This window comes from Lissotriton helveticus, chromosome 1_1, assembly GCF_964261635.1.
Source record: "Lissotriton helveticus chromosome 1_1, aLisHel1.1, whole genome shotgun sequence".
Lineage (NCBI taxonomy): Eukaryota > Metazoa > Chordata > Amphibia > Caudata > Salamandridae > Lissotriton > Lissotriton helveticus.
The window spans coordinates 1080963189-1080989284 of record NC_136057.1 but is presented as its reverse complement, the minus strand read 5'-3'; the positions used below and the strand labels follow the sequence as shown (position 1 = coordinate 1080989284).

The 26096-nt window shown below is 43.2% G+C and overlaps 1 protein-coding gene across 5 annotated transcripts in view; it reads left to right on the top strand.

The window, feature by feature from the left end:
- CFAP54 (cilia and flagella associated protein 54) overlaps window positions 1–26096 on the top strand; it is a 2603731-nt gene that overhangs the window by 2178041 nt on the left and 399594 nt on the right. For all 5 annotated transcript variants that reach the window (XR_013608312.1, XR_013608313.1, XM_078677994.1 and 2 more), the window contains one exon: window positions 20247–20342. Coding sequence is in view for 3 of the 5 variants with exons in the window: in XM_078677994.1 (XP_078534120.1) it covers window positions 20247–20342 (96 nt within the window). In the remaining 2 variants the exon portion in view is untranslated. The remainder of the gene's footprint in view (window positions 1–20246; window positions 20343–26096) is intronic.

Sequence of the window (26096 nt, the reverse complement as noted above, 5' to 3'; positions counted from 1 at the left end):
ACAACATTGAATCCGGAATGGATACAATGGGTGAATTCAATCACAACGGACAAAGTATACTACTACTTTCATCCAGAACTAAAGGAATTGAAAAATCTAGAATTTAAAAGAACATTCCCTCTGCCTATCGACATTCTGCCCTTACGACAATACGCTTGTGTAATCTATACAGACGGACATGCTCAACCCTCCGTTTGGGGAGAACAAGCATACAACCCCACATGTGAGATTACAAAAGAAGTGTGGCGCGGAGGTAACCTAAGACCTCTATTAACAAAAACACACTCAGTAGAAACTAATTCAGAACAACAGACTGAAATAATAGCATTGAAAATGGCGCTAGATAATGCGCATCGCGAATTCCCGACACTTATAGTGTCCGATTCATATTACTGCGTCAAATCATATAACAACGATTTGCAGACATGGATTCAAAACGGTTACAAAGATGACACAGGTGCAACAATAAAGCAAAAACTGCTTTGGGAACAAATAGTTCTTTTAAAAAAAGAACTACCAAAGACTCACGTGACACACTCACTGAGTCATCAGCGTGATGGCGTTCACGTTGCAGGGAATTCATTGGCTGAAACAGCCACAGCGGTAGCAACTAAATCGGCTTCCGTAGCTCGAAAAAAGCGTACAGTGAAGTATATTGACGGTGAAACAGTGCTGGCGGTGAAAACGTCATCAAAAGGCGACTGCTCAGCGTTACCGATCAACTATCCACTCAATTATACATACATAATCGATGCAAACTCCGTCCCTTTTGCTCGAATCCCTGGAGTGGGGGATAGAGTGATTCCAAACATGGACAGGAGAACCTTGTTAATAGCAGACGCACATATGGGCGAGGGTCTCAGACACCTCAAACTAAAAGATTCTCTGGAAGAATTACAATCAAGGTACTGGTGGCCAGGCATGAGCCTGCATCATACCATGTTTGTAAAGAACTGCCCAAACTGTAACAGAAATCGCAGTGGTGAGAGAAACGGTGTAATACCGTGTCGTTTCACTCCAGAAAAGATCAACAGTAAAAAGCAAAGCGTCCGATTAACATATACAGGCTAGTTTCCACTTATAATGTAGATCACCAGCACTCGGCTGACGTCTGGACTGTTATACAAAGATTTGCGAGTCTAAATGGCATATACGCTAGAAGCATGCTACGTTTGACTATTGTGTTCACTCTAGCCCTCCAGCCTGAGGGGAAACATGGCCAAATGAGCATAGCACAGCGGGACTCTTCTCACTTCCTTCCTGAGGGATACGGGATGGTGTAAAGAAAAAACCAAGGCATAAAGCTATCTATAACAGAAAGGATATTAGGTTCGGGAGCTGGGTGGGTCAAACATCTAATAAGTGTCCAACGTAGTCTAAATAACCTGCCAAGAAATTCTCTGAAGGGATTCAGTCCGTACGAATTATTGTTTGGAACTAGGATGTTAGTCTTAGACCTCGACAGTCAGACTTCAGTGGTGAAGGAAAAAAGCTTTGATATCAAAGATCGTTTGGCTATTTTGCAGGACTTAAACGAAACAAGAAAAGACCTGAGCAACATAAAGTTGAAACAGCAGCCAACAACCACTGAAGAACCACCACCTGTCCCAGCAAGACCTGTCTGGATTCCAAAAGTCGGGGATCTAGTCAGAGAAAAGATCGCGGTAAAGAAGGAATTTGGGCCTTCTTACAGAAAAGCAGTTCCTGTCTTGTCCATCAACGGGACAAGATCAGTTGTACTACCTCCGCTTGCTGGTAAAAAGGAGAACCGAGTTGCATCCATCGACCTGGTAAAACCACAATCATGTGGCCGAAAACAAATAGTAGGCCAAGTGGACTCCCGATAAGTAGTAGAACACCAAGATTTGCTACGAACACAGAGGTTCAATCGAAGAGGCTAATCACATTCGAAACGCCTACAGAACTACAACAAGGACTTTGCAACAATGCAATGGAACTTAGACCTCTGAAAACCCAAATAAAAACATTTAGCAGAGACACACCAATCTATAATGAAGTAACAAACGACTATGCAAGAAACAGTAGTCCTGAAGCAATTGGAACAATTGACAGAACTGCATCCGGCTACTTCATAAACTTCGATGATTCCTCTGAAGGCTTCACTGAATCAAAAACACAGCCTTCAACAAAAACCTTTAAAGATAAAGTTAAAGTACTTTTGAAACAACTGAAAGAAACATATCTGATTTCTCCATGGATTGAATTTTGGGTGGGTTTTGGTGCATTTATCCTCATACTTTGGCTCATCATGGTACTAACTTTGGGACGCTTCATTGAGGGAAAATATGCTAAAATGGACACAGCAAGTCAGAAAATCAACTTGATCCTCAAACCACACACATCTTCACACGTCGAGAAAAGAGAACTTTCTTCAGTCAACTTCACAGCCAATCCTATACCGGGTGGGGTAGCATGGGACAACACTGACTACGAAATTTATGGTCCGGTTGAAATCCTGAAATATCCACACCAAATTAAGATCTCGTTGAGTGACTTTGTAAAACCAAGCTCATTTGCTGATGATTGGGACTTTGAAAGTATAAATAATATGATGACTGACTTAGTGATGTCTGCTAAATTTACCAAACATGATTATTTGCAGGGTTCGACAAATTATGATAGTATGTACTGTTATAACCACTATGGTAACCATTTTCTACATAGATCTGCACAACCTAGAAATGTTTTAAATTATAATCAATGGGAACATTGTGCAACCCCTCCAAAAGGAAGCTCAAGAACCGTTTATGACAAATATTCATACTTTTCAGGTTTTAACACAAGTAATGCTGAAACATTTTATTTCAAATTGTCAAATAAGACAGGGACAAAGACCATGATAACAAACACGAAATTGATATATTCAGACTCATTCTTTGAACAAATGAATACTTTTGGTTTTGATTATTGGGACAAAAATGTTGAAGTAAAGAGTGTTTGGGGTACAAAAGAATGGCAAGTACAGGGTATAGAATCCTTGTTTAGAGCCTGCATGATCCCAGAACAAATTATATTTTTAAATGACACTGTTCAACAAACTACCTGTCTTGGCCTAGCCAAAATCAAAGACTTAAATAAACCGTCTATTCCAAAACCAACAATGAACAGCAATAGCTCTACAGATGAAGAGATAGACGTAAATTATGTATTAAACCAAAACAGAACACATCCTGATTGGAAAAAGTGGTTGATCTGGCCCACAGATACTAATAACTGTCAAGACAGATTCCTGAACAAAACACAGGGGTTCAAAATGACCAGGCCAGACCCTAGATATTCCCAAAGACAACACCCAGGGATAATAACCACCTACAGTGTGGGCAAATTATGCCTTCAGTGGCTACAAACTTCCACACTGGCAGAAATTAAGCAACACCTAACTTTACTTACTGATGGTGCTGACTTGCGTGATTTCATTATGGGACCGCGCAAACAGCGTTAGAAACGTTTCATAGCAGCCTCTGTATATGCAGCATACAACGAGGCCTGGAAGGTGACTCAAATTGAGACAGCAGAAAGTATACGGGAAATTGACCGTATTAATTTGGAAAAATCACTCTCTGTAGTGGACAATGGGTTAATGACTCTGTCCTCCAGAATTTTTTCTCTGGACAGCATTGTGTCTTCAGCAATCGACATATTATCGCAAGACTTACTGTTGTTACAACACGGTCAGTCCCAATTGCGTTCTATTGTACAGCTTGGCTGGACGTTACAAAATCTGCGTTCAGGCTATGTGCCTTGGCGTTTAATCAACACAACGTCACTATTCAATATCTTTAACATCACTGATAAACAAATCAGTATGGCACAAAAGGGTGCTGATTATACAATCCTGAGCATTGAGAAACTCGAGAGATTACCAGTGACAATGTCAGAACGACCTGTCAGTGAATGGATAATACATGGGATAATTAATATTCCAATATCAACCTTCAGGTTTCAATACTGCCAAAAATATATACAGGCTGGCATGTACGAAAAATTGGGAAAAGGGTACATTAAAACAACATGGAACTTGCCCTATTCACATGCATGTGTCAGTAATGAAGGACAGAAAGTGTTTCTTAGTGGCAATAATTGTGCGATGTCACTGAGCGGTACACTTCTGTGTAATGGAATTAGTTTGCATGGAGCCTGTGAAGGGAACTCAAATAACCTTTCATGTCACCAGCTAGGCGCACCTGCAACAGAGATAGAACCTTTCTTTCAAAGACTCTATAATGGGAGTTACGTTCTAATTGTGGACCGCAGATGTTGTAGTCTTATGCCCGGGACTCCTTATCTCGTAACTACGACTGCGAAGGTCAAGTGCTGTGGACGCTTATTGTTCCCCAGCTCCCTTCCAGACAGGGAGGCAAGGGCATGGCCCAACTTGAAAATTACTTCTATTCGAATAGATACTTTAAGCAGAATGAAAACAGTGCTTCTTCAGACGCCGACCAGGCTCACGTCATCAAAAGAAACGTATGATCTCCTAGTCGCAAGGACGACTGCAGAGATTCACTCATTGTTATCAACTAATTCCCCCATACATTTTGCAGAAATCCTGAATGAAATCTTAAATATTTCTGATACCAGTGGAGTCTCAAAAGTATTTAAGACAGTATTTTCGATGGCATTAACACCATTCAAAGCCATACTGGGTATTTTTCCAGATTTCGTCCATTCGATTTTTGGCCTAATTCCCCTCATTTTGGGACTAATTGCAGGAATACTATTCTTAGTCCTTATATTTCGTTATGGCAAACCATGTCACAGACAAAACACCTGCGACAAGGGAAGAAACAATCCTAGCCATTGGATACCGGGACCGGATATCAAAAATCCTGGGACTATCCCGGCTTAGAGATCTGAACATGACTTGGTTTCTTTCATTTCGACCAATGTGGCAACGATGTGTTTTACCTGTATTAAGGTGCTTGCTATGCGGAGAAGAATGCGTGTTAGACACCTGTCTGACGCTACAATCAGATGCGCCAATGGATGCAGAAACATTGTTGAGTCCAATAAAGGCTCATGCTTTGTGCTGCCCTCAACGGCTACCAATCCTGATGACGGCATTCGTGGAAGCTTCACCACTACGATTGAGGGGTAGTGAAGTTCAAGATGAAAGCAGCATTGATCAGGTACGACCTTCTGTCAGCAATACTAATCAAAACGTCAATGGAGACAATCATGCGCACGAATGCATGGTTACATCCTTTTCCGAGTTAGTGGAACTCTCCCAGGAAGCTGTTGACAGCTTTTTCGACAGTCTAAATGATATGATGTTCTCAGCAGAGCAGAAATAGAGACTTTTGAGCAAGCTCGCACACGGCGTTCCCTGAATTTGGCCTTCAAATAGAATAGCAAAATACCATGAACAATTTTCCTTCCAGTTCACGGACAGCGATTTTTTCAGCAGCCCCAAAATATTTTTACATATTTTTCAGGACACTTATCTTCTGCTTAAAGTAAGAACTATTCTTAGAGAACTAAAACTTCTAATTTTTAGATAGTTTATAGACATTAGCTGCCCGCTGGTATGTTCATAATTATTTTATTCTGCGATGGAATGGTCTCGAAACTTTTTTTCTGTATTAAGAGCCATTTCATGTGTAAATTCTCATATACAAATTAATGATAATGTATAGATATGCGTGATTACTTTAGCATTATTCTACAGCTTGAGTGCATATATTACATGTGACTGTTTTTTCCGTATATTTGATAATTTCAAAATGCATTTATGTATTTTGGGGTGGTAAGGTATACACGATACTCTACAGTATGTTTTACTATGCATAGATTCGTAAATATGTCCATAGTTAGCGTGGAGTGGGTGTGATGTATTCCTATAGGTTCTGTATCGATCCCCCTATTCCTGACCCTATTCTGGTTAACAAGTTAACTAGCAGCCATCCCATGAGGCAGAAAACCCCCATGATGCAGGAACCGTTATCTGATTAAGCCACACTACGGCACAGGAACGTGTTATCTGATTAGGTCATAACGCTTGCCATCCAATTAGACAAGCGATATTCCTCCAGCCCCTGATAAGGCATACGGAGTTCTCAAAACAAATCAAACCTATGACAACCTGGGAAAAACCCTGCGGCCATTGTTTTGATTTCACCGAGAACTTCAGCAAAAGAATGTGCTAACGACCAGGTCGTATGACATCCTTATTGACGTATCTATGTCCATCCTTACGTCAATCTCGGCACCTTAAAGGTATAAATATTACTGATATTGCCCTATGCAAACACACGCGGTGGTGACGAGATCGGAGCAGCCAGACTTGCCGAAGCCCAGAGCAGAGCAGACCCCGCTGGCGCAGCCCCGCCTTCCTGACGCGCTGAGAACGAGACGCTGCTTTCTCCTGCCGAGAAATCCAGCTCCGGCGCTTCCGGGTAGCCCTCGCAGGCAGCCTGGAATATCGAGACCAGAGACGAGAGATACCATCCCTCATTCATCCTAGATTCCAGGTACAGAACTGAATAACCCCTTGCAGAGAATTCTTTAGTCAGTCACTTGGCAAAACAAACTTAACTTAAACTGCTACTTTCTATTCCCGCCCACGTATTAGGCTTAGGTCAGGTACATCTGGGGTAGGCGTAGTTAGAAACACCAGTTGAGTACGATTAGTCAAATGTATATGTGTATGTATCTATTTTATCCATTTTAACCCATCATATGGCTTAGAAACCATATCAATGTTTTTACAGTATTATTTTATACTTCTGCTTTTAATGTATGCACTTTACTTAACCATAAGTATTGCAATAATATCGATCCATTTCTCTTGTATGAGAAAAGAGACTGATCAATAAATACCATCTTTTATTGAACACGCCCGTCTCTTCCTTTTCTCTACAATCTGGTGAGACTAAGAATGCACGTACTGACTGAGTAAAATAAGTCGTCTTTTGTTTTCACACGACTCTAGAGATACACTCTTGATTAGGGGAGAGCAAAGTTGTCATGTTCTATGGTTGTCAGAAACTAAATCCCTTCTTGTCTATCCAGGGAGGTTCAACTCCTCCTTGCCTATTCGTGAAAGTTTCTAGTGAACTCTGAGCTAGCTGGCAAACCCAAAACTTTAAGTCTAATATCGACAATAGAAGACCTAGTTAACGTCTGGTCTAGGCCTATACTATTGAAGGTATTATTCCAATGCGCAGAGCCTATTGGGATAATAGGAACTACACTACAGGTCCCTCGGCACACGTTAAGGAATTTGAATGCATCCACCAGTGCTCAGGGGCCCCAAGGATGTGGTGTCAGTTAACCTCACTACGAGCATAACTGGTAGGACTAGACCTTGATCTAGGTGAGTATGCACTATGCAGCACTCTGCCTACCACACTCATACTACACAGCAGGGGGCAAATGTGGCAGAATATTAGCTAACAAATTGTATATGAAACGCCAGAGGACAGGAATTCCATCAACACAGTCCCAGACGAAAGGCCTTAGTACTAGCAACACAGCTACGAAGAACCGGGTTTTCTTAGAACCCAGCGGTGCCAGGGACACACCCGAAGTCTTCGAGTTCACCTGTCTTGGTATACAGAGACACACGGAATACTTCAAGGTGGCGTCAGACATCAAATGTATTAGCTGCAGCTAGTAACAGTAATCCCAGCAATACAACACGGTGTACAACTCAGGAGACTGCTCAACCCTCGTAGAGCAAGACATCACTTTTTATGATGTTTTCGATTAATTACGAATGCACACCCACTGCGGAAAATTCTGACCAATGAAATACATTTTCACACGCATTATTACATTCCAAAAAGCTCACTTTACATCGTACCAACCCACAAGTTAATTATTAGGACTGTCCCAAATTCGATTACCACAAGCCGGACAAACCCATGATTGAAAGCACTACCCATGTAATGAAAAGTCGTAAGGAAAGAAACAATTCAGATGTTGAGTAGGATAAGATATGTGCAAGAAACTAAAAGTTAACCATATCCTGCCATTGATTGGCAATTTTAGACAACGATCAGCTAGAGAAATTGGCTTCGTAAAAGGGTCAGTTTCAGGTGACGGGGTCAGCATCTTGCAGTTCACTCGCAAGTCGAAAAGGGACTGTTAATGCTTACATGAACAAAGAGGCCCATGCAACTTTGTTCGTTTGTTTACCTCTACGGCCTACGTGAGGGCAACACAAAATGGCGTCATGAACAACGCAAACAAAATGGAGTCCGGTCCCGAAAACCATGGAACCTCAGACCCTCCTTTTGCCATTACATAGGCAATGACCTAAACTCACGTCAATCTGAATCCAGGTCTATATCTATTCTCATCAGGTCATTAAGGTGTTGCTGTAACATCATCTTATTATCCTTCACTTCTCTCGAGACGGGTCTTCTCACACAGATTGTTGCACAAAGGCCACAAATGGCGGGACCACACTGGATACATAAGCAACACGAGAAAAGGATCGCTAAAGCCATACCAAGAAACATCAGAATCTTCCATCCCCATTTGGACAGCAATTCCCAAAACCATCCTATCAACGACCAGTTCCCTTCGTCTACATGTATAGACTCAGCGGACTTATATAACTTCATGATGGCTTGGTACACTGTCGGGGCGTTATCAGGTATGAAAACGCAGCAACTAGACCCGATCAATTTACATACCCCACCTCTATCTGCAAGTATAATATCTAAAACAAAACGGTTCTGTAATGTCATAAGGCGATCCGCTTGAAGCTTAGCTGTAATATTGCTAAGGGCACCTGCAGTCTCATTTATAGTGGCCTCGACCACTCTCGTAAGCTGACGAATATTCCTACTATTAGCCATAGGACCCCAAAAGGGCAGGAAACCCTTAAAGAAGTCTCCAACTTCTTGTGCGACAGTATCTTTCGCATCGATAACACCTCTACCATATCTTGTCTTATGGTAATTGAAAGCAGCTGTATACGTAGGGAGAAGGTAGGGAGAAGCAAAAATGCCACAGAACATGTGCCTGAAAAATCAGAAGGCAACCATGTATATGCTCTGTCGTGACAAACAAAATACGTGCCTTTAGCTGGCAGGAACGGTGGAGATTTCTGGGACGTATAGACATAGGTGTGAACACACACACTCTTACCAAGCTGAGCTCTCAGATTCTGACCATTACCTTGCAGACAAAAATGACCTCGGTGGGGTACAATCCAAATAGGAGGAGACCTTTTCTGTCTCTCTTTTTCTGTCAGACTAATGCTATATTTCATCTTATTCCAACCAACATATGCTCGTACCTCATCTTTAGGGATAGCATTATACGCATCAATATCTCCGATCAAATCTACTATTCCCTGTATCAAGGCATTATTACTCGCATTATCTTTGACGGAACGTATAGGAGATGCTTCATTCGCATAGATAAACATTGCTTGGAGTGCCCATACTGACCCATTAGGCGAAAAAGGCAAAACCAAATATGGCATTCCCTTATCTGTCGTATGAGGCATAAGACCACATACCCAACAATTCGCTGTATTTACTACTAGCTGATGCTGATGCAACATCTGTATAAACGAATTGTTAACAAATTCTGATCTTCGTGTCTGTTCATGTTCAGGCAACGTATGAAACTCATGTGGGGAAACAGTAGAAAGAGAAAGAGTAGGTTGGGAGGTAGATGCAAGCGTCTGTTGTGTAACATAGACAATCCAATCCACACAAGCCAATGTAATATTCAAAAGCATTAGAAAACATAGTATTAAAAAACATTTGCTACAAATCAATGTACACATCTTCACTTTAGGATCAATTCTCTTAACACCCTTATCAGACTCAAAAGACTCCATCCTCTAACGTGCTGCTCACGGCTATTACCTTCTTCACTTAAGTGTGCGTCAAGATCGTACTAACGACCATGAACCATGACCTTATGTCAATACGCGGCTCACCCCTTAAGGCTGTACCGCAACCCTGCAGCCGAGTCCGGATGGTGACTCGAAAAATAAAAAAAATTAAAAAGTCTCTTGATCTGACATGGTGTAATTCACTACATGAAAAAATTCTATCTTTATTTGTCCATAGGTTCAGTCTTTCTCGATCTTAGATTGTAGCGCTCTTTACCAGGCACAGTTTGCTCTTGAAAAAGTATTTCCGGATTCGTTCGTGTCGAGTTTCAGATGGGAAGGCACAGCAGCTTGCATAATGTCATCATCCTTGCGTTCTGACTGAGTCCATGTCAAATGTGCATCACTAAAAGGTACGAATCTAGGAATTCTTTCACATTCAGAATCTGCTATACCTCCCCTCACCCACTTATCATACTGGAGGGGCAACGGAACTTTCTTACAATGGGTGGCATGCACCCAGTTCTTTTTACCAGCTACCCAAACTGCAGTCCGAGTCACTAGCAAGACTAAATGCGGTCCAGTCCACCTTGGTTCCAAGTTCTTAGTTCGTTGAAAATTCTTCGTCAAAATGAAGTCACCAGGTTGAATCGTATGGCCTGGATCTGCAGTAGTTGTCGGCAAAATGTCATAGACCTGTTGGTGGAGAACACGTAATTTAGCAGTCAAGTCATGTAAGTAATCCACCAACATAGGGTACTCAATCTCACTGTATTTCTTAGGACGAGGCACACCCCAACAAGTCCAGCAGACTGGGGGTGATTCGCATCATGGAATTTCTGATTAATACCCAAACCCGCACACACTTTCTTCATGATCTGGACCATGAATTCACTCCCATTGTCGCTTCATACAATTCTCGGCAAACCATACCTAGTGAAATACTCCTTGAGCAAAACCTTGGCTGTAGACAAGGCAGTATTATCCTTTAGGGGGTAAGCCTCTATCCATCTGAAAAAGGCGCAAACAACCACAAGGACATACTTTAGATTATTGCATCTCTCCATGTGAATGTAATCTAACTGTATCACCTCAAACGGATACGTCGGAGGAGCAAAATGACCAGCTGGAGTTGGAGTTCCCTTTCCAGGATTGTACTTCAGACAAATCATACAATGCTTCACCACATTCTCAGCATATTTCGGAATTCCAGCATTGTGCCATACTGGGGCCAACAACTTGCATATTCCCTTCGAACTGATGTGAGCCATTCCATGAGCCATAGTAACCACTGGGAGCACATACGCATCTGGCAACAACCATCGCTGGTGTTCTGACAACTCAACCCAACAACCTGTCGGATCCAACATACCCGTAGTTTCTCTCCACACACTCACTTCTTTTTCCGTAGCTTCAGCCTGAATCATCTTCACATTTTCTATTGTGTCTTCACACATTCTACCAGCCATAACCCAATTAGCAGGGCCTGCAACATACATATGGCTCATCATGTCTTTCGCCGTTTCCTTCGCAACTTCATCCGCAAACGCATTCCCTCGACCCACATCATCCGTAACCTTTCTACGCGCACTACACTTCACAATTGCAATCTGCTTTGGCAGAGTTGGTGATTCAAGAAGTTCATTCACCAATTGTCCATGCTGAATTTTCGTACCATGAGAAGTAAGAAATCCTCTCTCTCTCCACAAACGTCCGAAACTATGGGCAACACCAAACGCATACTGGCTATCAGTATAGACATTCACTCGCTTTCCCTCTGACAATACAAACGCTCTAGTCAATGCAATCAACTCTGCTGCTTGCTGTGCTATGCGTGCTGTTTCAACAACTGTGTGCAAAGTTGTAACAGCATATGCCGCAGTCGTCTCACCATTCGGAAGCTTGAAACATGAACCATCTACCCTTAAGGTACCATCAACATTCGTAAGAGGAGTATCTTTTAAATCAACTCTAGCCTTTGTTTCCTCCTCTGTCCGGAGAAAGCAATCATGCTGTTCCTGAACTTCTGTCTCTACAGAAATCGGTAACAACATAGCTGGATTCAACACATTGCACCTTTTGATGTGCACATGGCTAGCCAAAAGCGTCAACTCATAACCTGACAGACGTGCACTAGTAAGGTGCTGTGTCTTCGTCCTATTCAGTAGAGTATCCACTGCATGTGGGACCATCACAATCAACGTATTATCCAATACCAAACCAGCAGACTGTCGAATAGAAACAGCCGCTGCTGCTGTAGCTCTCAAGCAACTCGGCAACGCTTTAGCTACCGGATCTAACGTCGCTGAAAAATACGCACATGGACGCTGCTTGTCTCCAAATTGTTGCATCAACACTGACAATGCACAACCTTCTCTCTCGTGAACATACAATGTGAAAGGTTTACTATAGTCCGGAGTACCCAACACAGGAGCATGACACAATGCATCACGTAATTCAGAAAAACTTTTCTGACAATCATCAGACCAAGAAAGAGGATACGGAGTATCTTTAAGAGTCAGCGCTAACAGAGGTTTCGCTAACAATGAGAAATTCGGAATCCACTGCCTACAATACGAGGTGATACCTAAAAAGGCACGCACTTCTCTCTGTGTGCATGGCACAATCATTTGGACAATCGCTTGAATTCGTTCTGGGGTCAACCTTCTTCCCTCCTTCGACAAGAGATGACCGAAGTAGGTTACTTCTTGGCGGCAATATTGTAACTTCGAATGTGACACTTTATGATGAAGGTCAGACAAATGTCGCAACAAAGAAAGAGTAGCCTCTTTACAGATCTCTTCGTCATCAGCAGCAACCAGCAGATCATCAACATACTGGATAAGAGTAGCACCAGAAGGCAACACATAATCATCAAGCTGAGTTTTCAACGCCTGACTATAGATGGAGGGACTTTCACAATAACCTTGAGGAGCTCTCTTAAACCGGAAGCTTCGGCCTCCTAATGAGAAGCCAAAAATATCTCTACTCTCCTCGGCAATCGGAATACTGAAGAAAGCATTCTTCAAGTCGATAACAGAAAACCAGACTGCCGAAGCAGGAATCAGAGTCAACAAAGCAGTGATATCAGGGACAACAGGAAACTGTGGCACAACAATTTTGTTGACCTCTCGAAGATCAATCACAAACCGATACACAGGTGGCTGAGAAGCATCAGTACGCTTAAGGACAGGCAAAGCAGGACTGTACAACACACATTACCTCTCGTTTCTTCAACTACACCCTTCTCAACCAAATCATACACAATCGCTAGAAGAGCTCTCTCGCCATCGCTCGATATTTTATATTGCGGAATACGAGGTAGCCTTGCATTCAATTTGAGGGTAACAACATAGGGTGGAATCTGCAAAAGACCAACATCATTGGGACCTGTAGCCCAAAGTGTATCAGGAAGAGAACGCAATTCCAGTGGAAGACAATCTTTGGACAAATACATCGGGGAAATCACTTTCTTACCCATCGTAAGATGTACTCCCGTAGAAGAGCAATGTAATGTCACGTGCAATCTTTTCAGCAAGTCCAAACCCAACAGATTCTCACCACAACCAGTCGTTAAAATAAGTGGCGCTTCCAATTCACAAGGGCCAATAGAAAGGGACAAAGGACTAAAAACCGGATTACGAACTGGGGCGCCTGAAAATCCTACGGAGGCATTGGTCAAGCCAGACAAAGGTGCGCTAGGAAGTTTAGAGTGCATAATAGAACTCTTCGTCGCACCAGTATCCAAAAGAAAAGGTTCTGTCACACCTAATGTAATCACTTCAACATAAGGTCCACTCTGGTCTACTGGAACTGACACTACTCCCTCTCTTTGCCCATGGCTGTCCTAACTATCATTATAACCAGCACTCTCACTCTCGACATAATATTCATCAACATAGTACTGTGCAGACTGACCACTCAGAACATTCTGTCTGTCAAAATAATTCGCAGAATTTTGAAGGGAAGAGGAACGCTCATTCTGGGGTAACACACCACGTCCCCTACCCCTAGGAGCTTGCTGGAAACCACCACGACCTCTCTGACCAGATACGCCATTCGAAAGCTGTAACAAAGCCGGGCAACTCTTCTTGAAATGACCTTCCTCTCTGCAATAAGCACACTGATTAGGACTAGGAAAGAATCGCGGAGCATAAGGCTCAGGCTTCTGTAACAATCTCTGAAACTGTGGAGGTTGCTGAAACTGAGGCTGATTCTGACGAGGCGGATAAGCTTGCTGTAAAAGAACTTTCGTCTTTAGATCCTTAGTTTTCTTCTCTTCTTTATCCTTCTCATCTTGATCCCTATTCTCATAATATTATGCAGTAGCCAATATCTGGGCCGACGAAGAAACAGCCCATGAACTCTCAGAGTCCTTTAACTTATTAGAAAGCTCGGGAAGCAAATTAAAGACAAATTTGTCCACGAACAACCGTTGACCACCTTCCGTACTCATGTCCTGACCACTATGATCGATAAACGTCTCTTCAAACCCAGTGAAGAAATCAGACACACTCTTGTCTTTCTTTTGTTTGCATGCTGCTAACTTGTCCCAATTCACTCGCAAAGGAGGCATCATAGTTTTCATCAAATTAATAATTCTACCTGGTAATTCTGCAACCAAGGGCTCAGGTTTGGCACCTCCTACCTGCCGACCATCTGCAGCAACAATATTAGCCCACGTATCTCCTAATTCTGCCGCATGATTCTCATGACGGATCTTCGCCCACAAAGGTTGCGGAACTACATTACCCATCAACATATCGATGTCAGCTAAATTCATAATACACGCCTCAACTGTCTGGGACAACACTTTGTAATAACCAGCAGGATTCTTACGGAGGTCAGGCAAGGTCTGCTTAAGAGCCAAGACCTCTGCTCTCTTCCAAGGGACATGCACCCATACTCGCTGAAAATGGGACGGTGCGCACACAATACCCAAAACGGTATCAGCCTGAACTGCGTCTCTCCATACAGGCGGAACCTCTCTCATAGGATACTGCTTCACTTTTCTGTAACAGAGGAATCAGGTTCGTACAATGTCTGAGGCGGAAGCTTAGATCTGAAAGCAAGTATCGTCTCTACGGTATCTGTAACATCGGACTCCACTATCGTCCCTTTAGCAAATTCTGACTGAACATCGAGCACTTCCTGCGGAATCGGACCCAACTCATTATTTTCCCATTCCTGACGGAGAAAAGTACACATTACATCAAAAACATACCTTTGCTTAGGCGGATCCCACTGAAAGAAAACATCCATAACCGCTGGCAAATTATACCTGGAAGCATTTAAAATCCATCTACGAGCCAACAAATCCAACACTGTCCGTTCCTCGGAACTAGGAAGCTGACTACGACTCTGCTTACGTTCCGAAACAGGAGTCATACTCAGTGACCCAAACAATGGAGACAACAGATTAGCAACAGTCTCAGTCATTCGTTTTCGAGTAGAAGGAGAAGAAGCAGACATAAGAACAGGAGAATAAGTATTTTGAGGCAAAAGAGGTGTAGGGACAAGAACAGTAGGAGTCAAAGATGCAGAAGTAGAAGGTAAAGGAGTTTGAGGCAAAGCTGGTAGCAAAGTTTGCGACCCTAGAGTGGGTTGCGCAGTAGGAGGCAAAACCATCTGTGGAGCACCGGGTGGCTGAACAACAGCAGGAGGTTGAACAACAAAGGGTGGAACAACCGGGGGTAATGGAGGCGCAGTAGCACCCTGCACATAAGGGGGTGGCAATCTCAGTAAATGAGAGATCAAAGGATCTTTTTCAAGGTCTTCAATTACTTTCGGAGGAGAAGATGGCAAGGCCGGATAACATTTATCTATGGCCATGCAACGCTATCTATCTGAAACTTCACTCGCACGCTCTTCTCCATCTTCCCTAAACTGCCTAGCCGCTTGTAGTACTGACATATTCTTATCTTTCCTATCTCTTTTTGCTTGCTTAATTTCTCGCTGTTTGGCTTCCTTACGCCAAAAGCGGAAAGAGTCAAACATTGCCGGCCGGGCTTTCTTCTTAAATAGCGCAACTTCCAGATTATCTAAAATATTTAATTCGAAACTACCATGTTGGGGCCATTGTAAAACATCATCTTTCTTCGTATAGCGAACCCATACTTCATTATAAGTAATAGGACCCACTCCGTGTTTTGAATAGAGCTCATAAGTCGGAGTTCCAACTGGAGGTATCGGACACGAATCCTCCAATCGGGAATCCCTGTTGCAACCACAACCAAACCATTTCCCAAATCTGCCAAGACCAGGCATCTTATAGCTCACTAATCTAGCTTCAAACTTCAGGGGGTTATCAACTATCGATACACTCGTAAATATACGAGCCCCTCGGCTTCGAATATTGCAATAACCGAATCAAAACCAAGGACCAAAACAAAGATCGTGTGAGCGACCCACTTATACTTAACCAAAGTATCTGTCACGCCACCAGAAGACCGTCTATCGCTTTACAAAGGATCAATCAAGGGTCCAAGACAGGGCGACAGTCAGGGCAGCAGTCCTTCGTAGCCGTCGGAAAGCGGGAAGCCTCGCAGAAAACACCTTCAGTCCACGTCGACATGCAGGGCTCGATGAAGTGGCGGCCTTCCTACAGAATTTCCTCACGTGGCTCCTCACGATCCTCGGGCTTGGACCGGTACCGCTGAAGTCGGAAGTCGCCCCACGTTGGGCGCCAACTGAAGAACCGGGTTTTCTTAGAATCCAGCGGTGCCAGGGACACACCCGAAGTCTTCGAGTTCACCTGTCTTGGTATACAGAGACACGGAATACTTCTAGGTGGCGTCAGAGATCAAATTCATTAGCTGCAGCTAGTAACAGTAATCCCAGCAATACAACACGGTGTACAACTCAGGAGACTGCTCAACTCTCGTAGAGCAAGACATCACTTTTTATGCTGTTTTCGATTAATTACGAATGCACACCCGCTGCGGAAAATTCTGACCAATGAAATACATTTTCACACACATTATTACATTCCAAAAAGCTCACTTTACATTGTACCAACCCACAAGTTAATTATTAGGACTGTCCCAAATTCGATTACCACAAGCCGGACAAACCCATGATTGAAAGCACTACCCATGTAATGAAAAGTCGTAAGAAAATAAACAATTCAGATGTTGAGTAGGATAAGATATGTGCAAGAAACTATAAGTTAACGATATCCTGAACATTGATTGGCAATTTTAGACAACGATCAGCTAGAGAAATTGACTTCGTAAAAGGGTCAGTTTTAGGTGACGGGGTCAGCATCTTGCAGTACACTCGCAAGTCGAAAAGGGCCTGTTAATGCTTACATGAACAACGAGGCCCATGCAACTTTGTTCGTTCGTTTACCTCTACGGCCTACGTGAGGGCAACACAAAATGGCGTCACGAACAACGCAAACAAAATGGAGTCCGGTCCCGAAAACCACTTAACCTCAGATATAGCAGAAGAATTAAAAAAATTCTACTCAAAGCTATACAAGGAACAAAACCTAGACCCCCCTACTTAGCGCCACCTACCTTCAAGGAGCAAACACAACTCGCATTACCCCGGAGCAAGCAGAGACATTAGAGGAGGACAAAAGACAAGAGGAGGTAATTTCAGCCACCTCCCGCCTTAAACTCTCTAAGTCACCAGGCCCAACAGATTACCCCTTATTTTCTATAAAACATTCTGCAACACTTTAGTCCCCATACTAACAAGGCTTTTTGACTCCTTCACGCTTCTAGGTGCAATTCCTGCATCAATGCTAGCTGCCTCCATTGCGGTGGTGGTCAAGCCAGGGAACAGGCAGACAGCAGTGTTGTAGCGCTATTTCACTATTGAACGTAGATCTTAAACTATTCACTGGAATTCTAGCACCCAGACTAAGTCCGCTCTTACCCACTATCACAGACCCAGATCAAGCGGGGTTTATACTGCACAGACAAACCAGTGACCACACCAACTGCATTTTACATATGATTGAAAAAGCGGCAAGGACCCCAAAGGAGACGATGCTGCTAACCATCGATGCTGAAAAGGCATTCAATATGATGCACTGGCCCTATCTAGAGCAAGTTATTACGCATTTTGGCCTAGTTGATAAATTCAAGGTGCAAATTATGAATTTTTACCATTCCCCTATGGTGACAGTGAGGGTAAATGGCCACACCTCAGAAACCTTTCAAATAAGCAGAGGCATGAGACAGGATTGTCCGTTATCCCGACTCTTATTTGCTCTATGTATGGAGCCTCTCTCCCAAAGAGTAAGACATAGTCCCCAGATAGTCGGTGCCACCTTTGGAGGGGAACAGCATAAGCTGAGTTTATACGCAGACAATATACTTTTCACATTGGGTAGTCCTGCCTCCACACTGCAGACACTCCTGGAAGAACTGGAAGCATTTGGATGGACATCAGGGTTTAAAGTTAATGTCGAGAAATCACAGGCACTAAACCTATCAATACCCCAGGAATTGGTGGAAAGTTTACAAACACTATACCCCATTCAGTGGCAGTCGGCTGCACTCCCTTATCTAAGGATTAAATTAGCGCCCACCCTACAACAAATCTCCTCTAGAAACTACCACACTTTATTAAGATAAATCAGGAAAGAGAAAACTATCTGGAAACATCATCAGATCTCATGGCTGGGTCGTACCGCAGCAGTTAAGATGACTATTCTCCCTAAGATCCTCTATCTATTTCAGACTCTGCCCCTAGGGCCACCTAAAGGAATGATTGGGACCTTACAGGCTGATATCTCCTGGTACATCTGATCCCACGCATGAGGAGAGAGCTGTGCTGACTATCACCTAAAGATGGTAGCTTGGGCATCCCGGATTTACACATGTACTTTTGAGCGGCACAGCTACGATACCTATTTGAATGCCACCAGTCTGAGTCAGAGAAACATGGGCTCTTTCAAGATAAAGCAGGAGCGGGTACCTCTTTGTGGAAGATTCTATTTCTCAAGAAACCCCACAGACCCAGGAACCTATATCTTTCCCACATCACTCGAGGGACAATGAACACATGGGATCAGACAAATATCAAATGCGGTCTGACTTCCTTCCCTTCTCCTCTGATGCTACTATTCGAGAACCCTGACTTTACTCCAGGGATCGATCTCTGGGCATTCACGGAGTGAAAACGCTCTGAGTGTCGCTCCATGGGGCACATGATAGACTAAGGAGGGGCGATCCCTTTCAGCAAAGGAGCGGGGACGTTTCCCTTCCTGAAACAGAGAGACTACACTACTTACAGCTTATTCACTGGTTAACACATCCCAGTAATACATCTGCCATACAGAGACCCCTCACAGCCTAAGAATACTGGGTAGTCACCCATACCACAGGTAGACGTGTAATCTCAGAGATCTGTGCATTTTTGACCCAATGTAATAAACACATGTAGGAAGCGAGCTGGAACTGGGGACAGCTAACGGAGAAGGAATGGGGCGAGATATATTTCAGAGCAAGACACACTGCCACAAACACTTCCTTCTCCGAATCCTTTGTTTCACCACGTATTGGAACCTCACTTCGTCCAGATTACACAAAATGTTTCCAGACCTCAGTGACAGGGGATGGAGACGCTGTGGGGCTCAAGGGACGTTGGTGCGTGTGTTATTGGACTGCCCCCGACTCCAGTCATGCTGGACTCAAATATTAGACGAGATTGACAATCATTTAGAGAAACAAATACCTAGATTTCTGTCTTACTAGGCTACCAAAGCCCTTAACATATCCACTGAAGTCTAGATGGGAGAGACAGATAGGCCTAGTACTGGGTGCAGCCACATAGAATGTTTTAGCACGCTGGGGCACGTCACAACTGCCAACCCATATAGGATGGTTATACAAGTTATGGAACATACTGGGCATGGAAAGGATATCTCTGACACTAACAAATCAAGGAGAGGCATTTGAGAAACTGTGGCGACTAATATATATCCCTCCTATCTGAAGACTTTAGAGAACTGACAAACCCTAAATATCTAAGACTCCTGCCGCTCTCAGAAGTGAATACCAAAGTATAAACTGGTGCAACTAGGTATGATGTGATCTACTCTGTCTTAATTATGGAAAGCACAGTGAACCAAACTAGTGGGTGGGGAGGGTTAGGGAAGGGAATATTTTTTTCATGTTTTCCTTTATGTGTAGAACTGCTCCCTCTCTGCTTTCCGTTGTATCCTCTTTTTTTATGAATGCCTGGGGCTCTACCATTGCTGTCCAATAGCGACACTGGTAATAATGTATATTCCATATGCTTGGCATTTCTTTCAAAAATAAAAAGGTTTAAACCATAAAAACATTGTACTGCACAAATTATAGTCAGTGAGTGAAACATATCTTTCATATGTACCATTGGGGATTTTGGAGCAAAGAAAATTATGCTTGTTAACCTGCTAAATTCCATGGTGTGTTTTGTTAATTTACAGACTGAAGTCATAACAAAAGGCTCTATAGAGATTGTACCAACTCCAGCACAAACGTACAAATTGCTAGCCTGGATGGCAATACGTGCAGCTACGCAGGTTAGTGAAAACACTTTTTTTCTGTGACAGGACTGCTCCCCAATTCCACACAAACTCCCTACTTTCAGGCTTCATGCCCTGTGTTGTGCACCATGTGCAGCGCTTGTTGCTTAAAAATCCCAACCAATATTTGAAGCACTCTTTTTCTTAATATATACACTGCTTTCGTTCACCCATCATTCAAATTTCCCAAAAAGTACACTCCCTTATTGAGTTGTGTTGCATTCTGCGTTGAACAGAAAACATAAACACTGTTGAATTTGTGGTCTTTGTCGACTAGTACATTCAACCCCTAGGAATATGTGCGAAAGTCAGTGAAATGTATGAAAAACATAATCATGGTATTCATATTCTTTGTCTGAGTTGCGAAAGAGGCCAGACCAGAAAACATGCCACTGTTAATGCTCCTGCTAAAAGTGCTTCTTATAATATTGATTAACATGACTGCACCTGCATGTACTGTGTTATCGTGCCTATGTTATCTCTTCTAGGAAACAACTTATAAGGTAAGTATAATTTAAATGTAATGGTATTTGTAAATAAATAATGATTATGCACTATTTCCTTTAGGATTAGCAATAGCGTATATGTATGTATATATGTAATATTGGTATAATGCAATCCTATTCAAAAGGCAGAGGTGTGCTGAACGGTGCTAGCGACAAGGTTATAGGCAATGAGTTATTGCACAGAAAAATGGGTCTGAAACTGTTACTTTTTTGTGATGCAGTATTCTTTAATGTGATGTTTCTTCAACTCTTTATTAAATTAGAACAGGGTTGGATTGTTCCTAACAGATACAAAGTTACCAATTCAGGTCCTGGGTGCATAAATGGGAAAGTTATCTTTTTTTTTTTGCTGTATGACTACAGGTGTACCAAAAACCACTAGAGGTGCTGAAATTGTGTGTTGGATAGGGAAAGATGATGCTGGTTTTTAAGATGGTGCAGACTGGCAAGAGGAACCAAAGATAGGTAGGATGCCCTTAAGAGGTGTCAATGTGGAGTCGCAAAGACAGCAGAGGGGAAAGGGTATTGTCACCGTCCAGAGTATAAGGGCTTGAACAACTGAATTCGCTCCCTGGGGGAATAGCTTCACTTTATTCAGTAGAACAGGTAATACCAAATCACCATGGTTTGCTTGGCAATGTGTTCCCTGATGGTGAGGCCAGTGTCCAGGGTTAGTCCTAGTGACTTGGCACTGAGGGGAATCCATCCAGGTTCATGTCGTAGAGCCAGGTTTGGACTAGTTATTGCTTGTTGTTATGGGATAGCGGGAAATAGGAATGCTATTATAGGAGATTTGGGCTTCAGGTAGGTGTTGGCCAACCAGCCATGGAGTATGAGCAGGCAGCATTTATGGCATTCTATGTCTGCAGTGTAGGAGACTTTCAAGTTACGTTGTGTGTCATCAGCATTCAGGGTACTCTTGATCTTGGAATTGTGTAAACTACTGTTTCAATGTGTTTGCAAATAAAGGGCAACTGATTGCTGGACCAGTAGTTTGCAAGGTCATCGTATGGATTTCTTCTGGAGTTGAAGAATATGAAAAGGCTTGAGAGCATTTGGAAAAGATGGTGTGATTGAGGGTGGTGGGATTACTGTAATTAACTGAAAAAAATTTGTATTGAAATTAAGGGTTAGTATTAAAATACCTTTATTAGTTTAAATATGTTGAATTATAAATACATAGCATTTATTATTAGGGTTAGTCTTAATAACTGAATTAAATTAATATTAATATATTTAACCAAACATGATGTTAGACCAATGTAATACATTTCATTTTAGGCTCACGGTAAGAAGCAATTTAATACATTTACAGTTTATTAGTAAATTGCTTCGATCTAAATTGATTATAGGGATTCGGTTAGCATTTAGATTCTGATAAGGTATTTATTCAGGCATATTAAATTAACCCCTTGCATGCTGCCGTGATTCTGCGCCTCTGCGGCAGTTTTATTGAGTGGGCGGGTTCATGACGGCTCCCAGCCATCATCAGCACACGAGCACCGTAGTGCATGACGGCTGGGGGCCGTCATCAGCATGCAAGGTGTTAATAGATTAGAACTACTTCTATGGTTACTATTAGCAATATTTTATTATGGTAAAAATAATAAAATTTACTATAGTGATAGGTATGGCGCATTATTTGAATTACTTTTTAAAGAGGTAATTAAATCAATTTAGGGTAAGGGTTGTTAATAAAATGTTTAGCAATTAATATTATGACTAGGATGGTAAACATTATACTTTATACTTTATTCGATAAAAACAAACTTTATCATAAAAGTACACAATTCATTGCTAAAAGAGATATTAAAACTTTTTAAAAAGTGAAATCTTTTCAAAAACAGCACAAAATTTTAAAGATAGATTAAATAAAGACCTAAAACAGGGAACAGAGGACAGAGGATCAGACATATTCTGGTGGGTGTATACTGTACACAATTTCCTGCCCCATGCTCATTTTACAAGTCTTGAACGTATCTGCCAGGCCTTTCCCAAGAATTTGGCAACTCCGCAAAAAACCATCGTAGATGTTGTATCTGTTGTCAATATGCGGAGTGCCGTCACATGGTGCCTGACTCCCAATTCTCTACATACTGGCTTTAACCACCTTCTCCTGGGTTCACTATATGCTCTACAGGCAAATAGGAAATGGGCTAAGGACTCTTTAGGGTTTGAACAACCAGGGCAACTAAAATGATTAGACATGGATGATTTCCAATGCTTGGTAAAAGTGTTCAGGGGAAGTGTTCCATGTCAAAACTTTAGAAACAAAGGGCCCGATGTAGGTTGGTCGGTAACGGCCGAAAATACCGATTTTCGGCCGTTACCGAGCGGAATCGAACCATCGGGATGTAGGAGTCTGAAATCCGTCATAATCGGTAAATTACCGATTCGGTAATCATACCGAATCGGTAATTACAGATTCGGTAAGTATCGAAACACGCTACCGATTTTTACCGAATCGGTATTTTACCGATTTTTTTTCTCTACATCTCATTTTCCGATTTCAGAATACCGATTCGGTAAAAATCGGTATTTTAAAGTCGGTAAATGACTTTTACCTACATCGCGCCCAAAGTTCTGTCTCTAGGTACTTTAATGACATCGAGAAAAGATTCAAACTTCCTCACCGGCTTATGCTCTAAAAAACGGTCAGTTAACACTCCCCAGTTTGATTTCTCGAGTTCCCTGGCTTGAACCCATTCCCAGTATATTTTTTTAATTGTATCTTTCGGGGGTGGTGACTGGTGATAGGTTTCAGTTTTCTATGCCCCGCCCACTTTACATATTATGCTTATGTGTTAGCAGAGTGTGTCTAACTACTGATATATTCATTTATGCATTTTCGTTTATATTCCAATATTAGTTATTCATTTATGCGTGTGACATTATTACAGTTATTCTTATATTAGCCTGTGTGCCACCATGTTGAAGCATTTCCCTTTCTGTGCGAGTTGCACTTGCTCATCCCCTCCCGTAGGAATAGGAATATTCCACATGTCAGCAGTTTTTGTTTCTCGGCTCACTGTGACTGAAACTACTAGCGAAACCCCTTATCACGCTATTCTCATGTGCTGGAGATGCTAAGGCCTGGCTCCGTGTCCTTGGAGTCAGATAACGAAAATGTTGCTATTCCAGGTGCAGATGCCTCTTGTATGAGACCATTGTTCACCATCCCAGGGGTCCAGTACTTTTCCACTATGGGCGTGACTTACTCTGCTTTTCTTATTATAATGTGTTACTGTGATGCTATGAGTCAGTCCTTCTCGGCGCACTCTTAGGGGTGAGGTCGAACAGGGCCCTCTCATATGGGAGTTTGTGGCCTAATAAATTGTTTGTTCATTCTTCTCCACTGTCCGGCTGACTTATTATTGGGTAACTATAGGTGAGTGCGGTAAGTCACTCGGGTGGATTTGAGCCACGCTTATCAGATGGCGCCCGAACAGGGACTCCGCGATTAGGACCTTTCTCACCCGTAAGTGGGTAGCAGAAGGCCGGAGACCCTCTGGTCGGCACGGTGGGCCTGGGTACCCACTTGATGTCGAGCTTGGTTCTCGCAGCGCTGCCCCGCCCTGCTGATCGGAAGAGGTCCCGGTCCATGATCCTACGCCGTCGTCCGGAAGGCGGAACTTTGGAGCTGATCGCGTTGGTCCTGGCAGCCGGAGGTGGAGAATGGTAGAGGTCGGTACCGCGCATAGAAGGTGAGTGGTCCGACTGTTGTTTGGAGGAGCCGGAGTGCTCCGAGTGACCGGTGTGTCTCTGGTGATTGGAGGAGCCGGTGTGCTCCTGGGGCTAGTGTGCTCCGGGGAACTCAGAGTGCAAGTGGCGCTCTGACAGACTTGACGGAGATTGGGTGAACGTTGGTTTGTAGTCATCCGACTGGGAAGTACTGCAGTCGGCGGGTGGCTTGCTGCGGAAGGATCTCGGGACTCACCCGAACGCCTAGGGTGGCGGTTTGCGGGGATGAGCACCGAGTCCCATGCGGTGTAGCGCATGCCGATCTGTAGTGCTGCCCAGGAGACGGATGTGTTCCCCAGTCTCGGAATAGCGGGTGTGCTGTTCGGTCTGCGGTAGGGTCCAGGTTCCCCAGGACTTGGTCGACGGGCCTTGTGCCATTTTTGGTAACACGTGTTTTGGTATGGATTTGATGTAGCGTATATTGAAACTGTGAGTGTGGCCTACCGGTAAGTGAGCAAGTGTGCAAGTGTGAGTCTTTGTGTTAGTGTGTGACTGTGTGAGAGCAGAATGCCGTGTTTCAGTAAATTACGGTGTTTATGGTGCTGTGGTGATGTCTCAGACGTTAGATTGGCTGAGAGCCAACCTGCCCCGGTGGAGGGCTCTCCAAACTTTGAAATGTATGTAAAACATGGTTTACCCCCGATTTTGTTTTCTACTTTGTGGCATAAATATACAAAAGATAATGTGCATTTACAGTGGCCTTTGCTTGGCTCTTTTGATGGAGCAAAATTAGATTACTTTCAAGATAAATTGTTTGCTAGGCGCAGTCGCCAGAGCATGTTCGATTCTTTACGGATGTGGCAGAAGGAGGTACGAGAACGACAAATGAGGGAGGAGAAGGTGACTCAGAAGAAAACGGCACAGACTATGGCGCAGAAGGCCAGGGAACACACTAAGAAAGAGAATGAGCTGCGGATTGAGCGCGCAGATAGACGTTTCAGGCTATTGGACAATAAGAGCTATGTAGTGAGAGAAGACAACCAAGATGAGATGGAGGACATTTTGAACACTCGACCCCCTCCCCCATATGCCCCACAGCCACTGATTCAGAAAAGGGGGTGGTGATGAACAGAGTGCCTGAATTAAGCAGACCACTCTTACCCAGTCCAAAGATCAGGGCTTGATCCATCACCGTTTTTTAGCTCACTGCACCATCCCAGCTCAGAACTTGGCTATATGCAAATTGGTCTGTTCCTGTCCCAGTGCATGATGGGAACAGGGCAAACCAAACTACCAAGCCAATTCTTATACTGGGAAGGAAACAAGCTTCCGGGGACCGGTTTCTGCCATTTCAGGCATCGTCGGCCCGGCTTGCTTGAATCCTGATGGTGCAATGAGCAAGGGACTCACATCTGAGTATACCCTTCCACGCTTATGGTGGACAAAATGATTCAGAAAAGGGGGGTGGTGATGAACAGAGTGCCTGAATTAAGCAGACCACTCTTACCCAGTCCAAAGATCAAGGCTTGATCCATCACCGTTTTTTAGCTCACTGCACCATCCC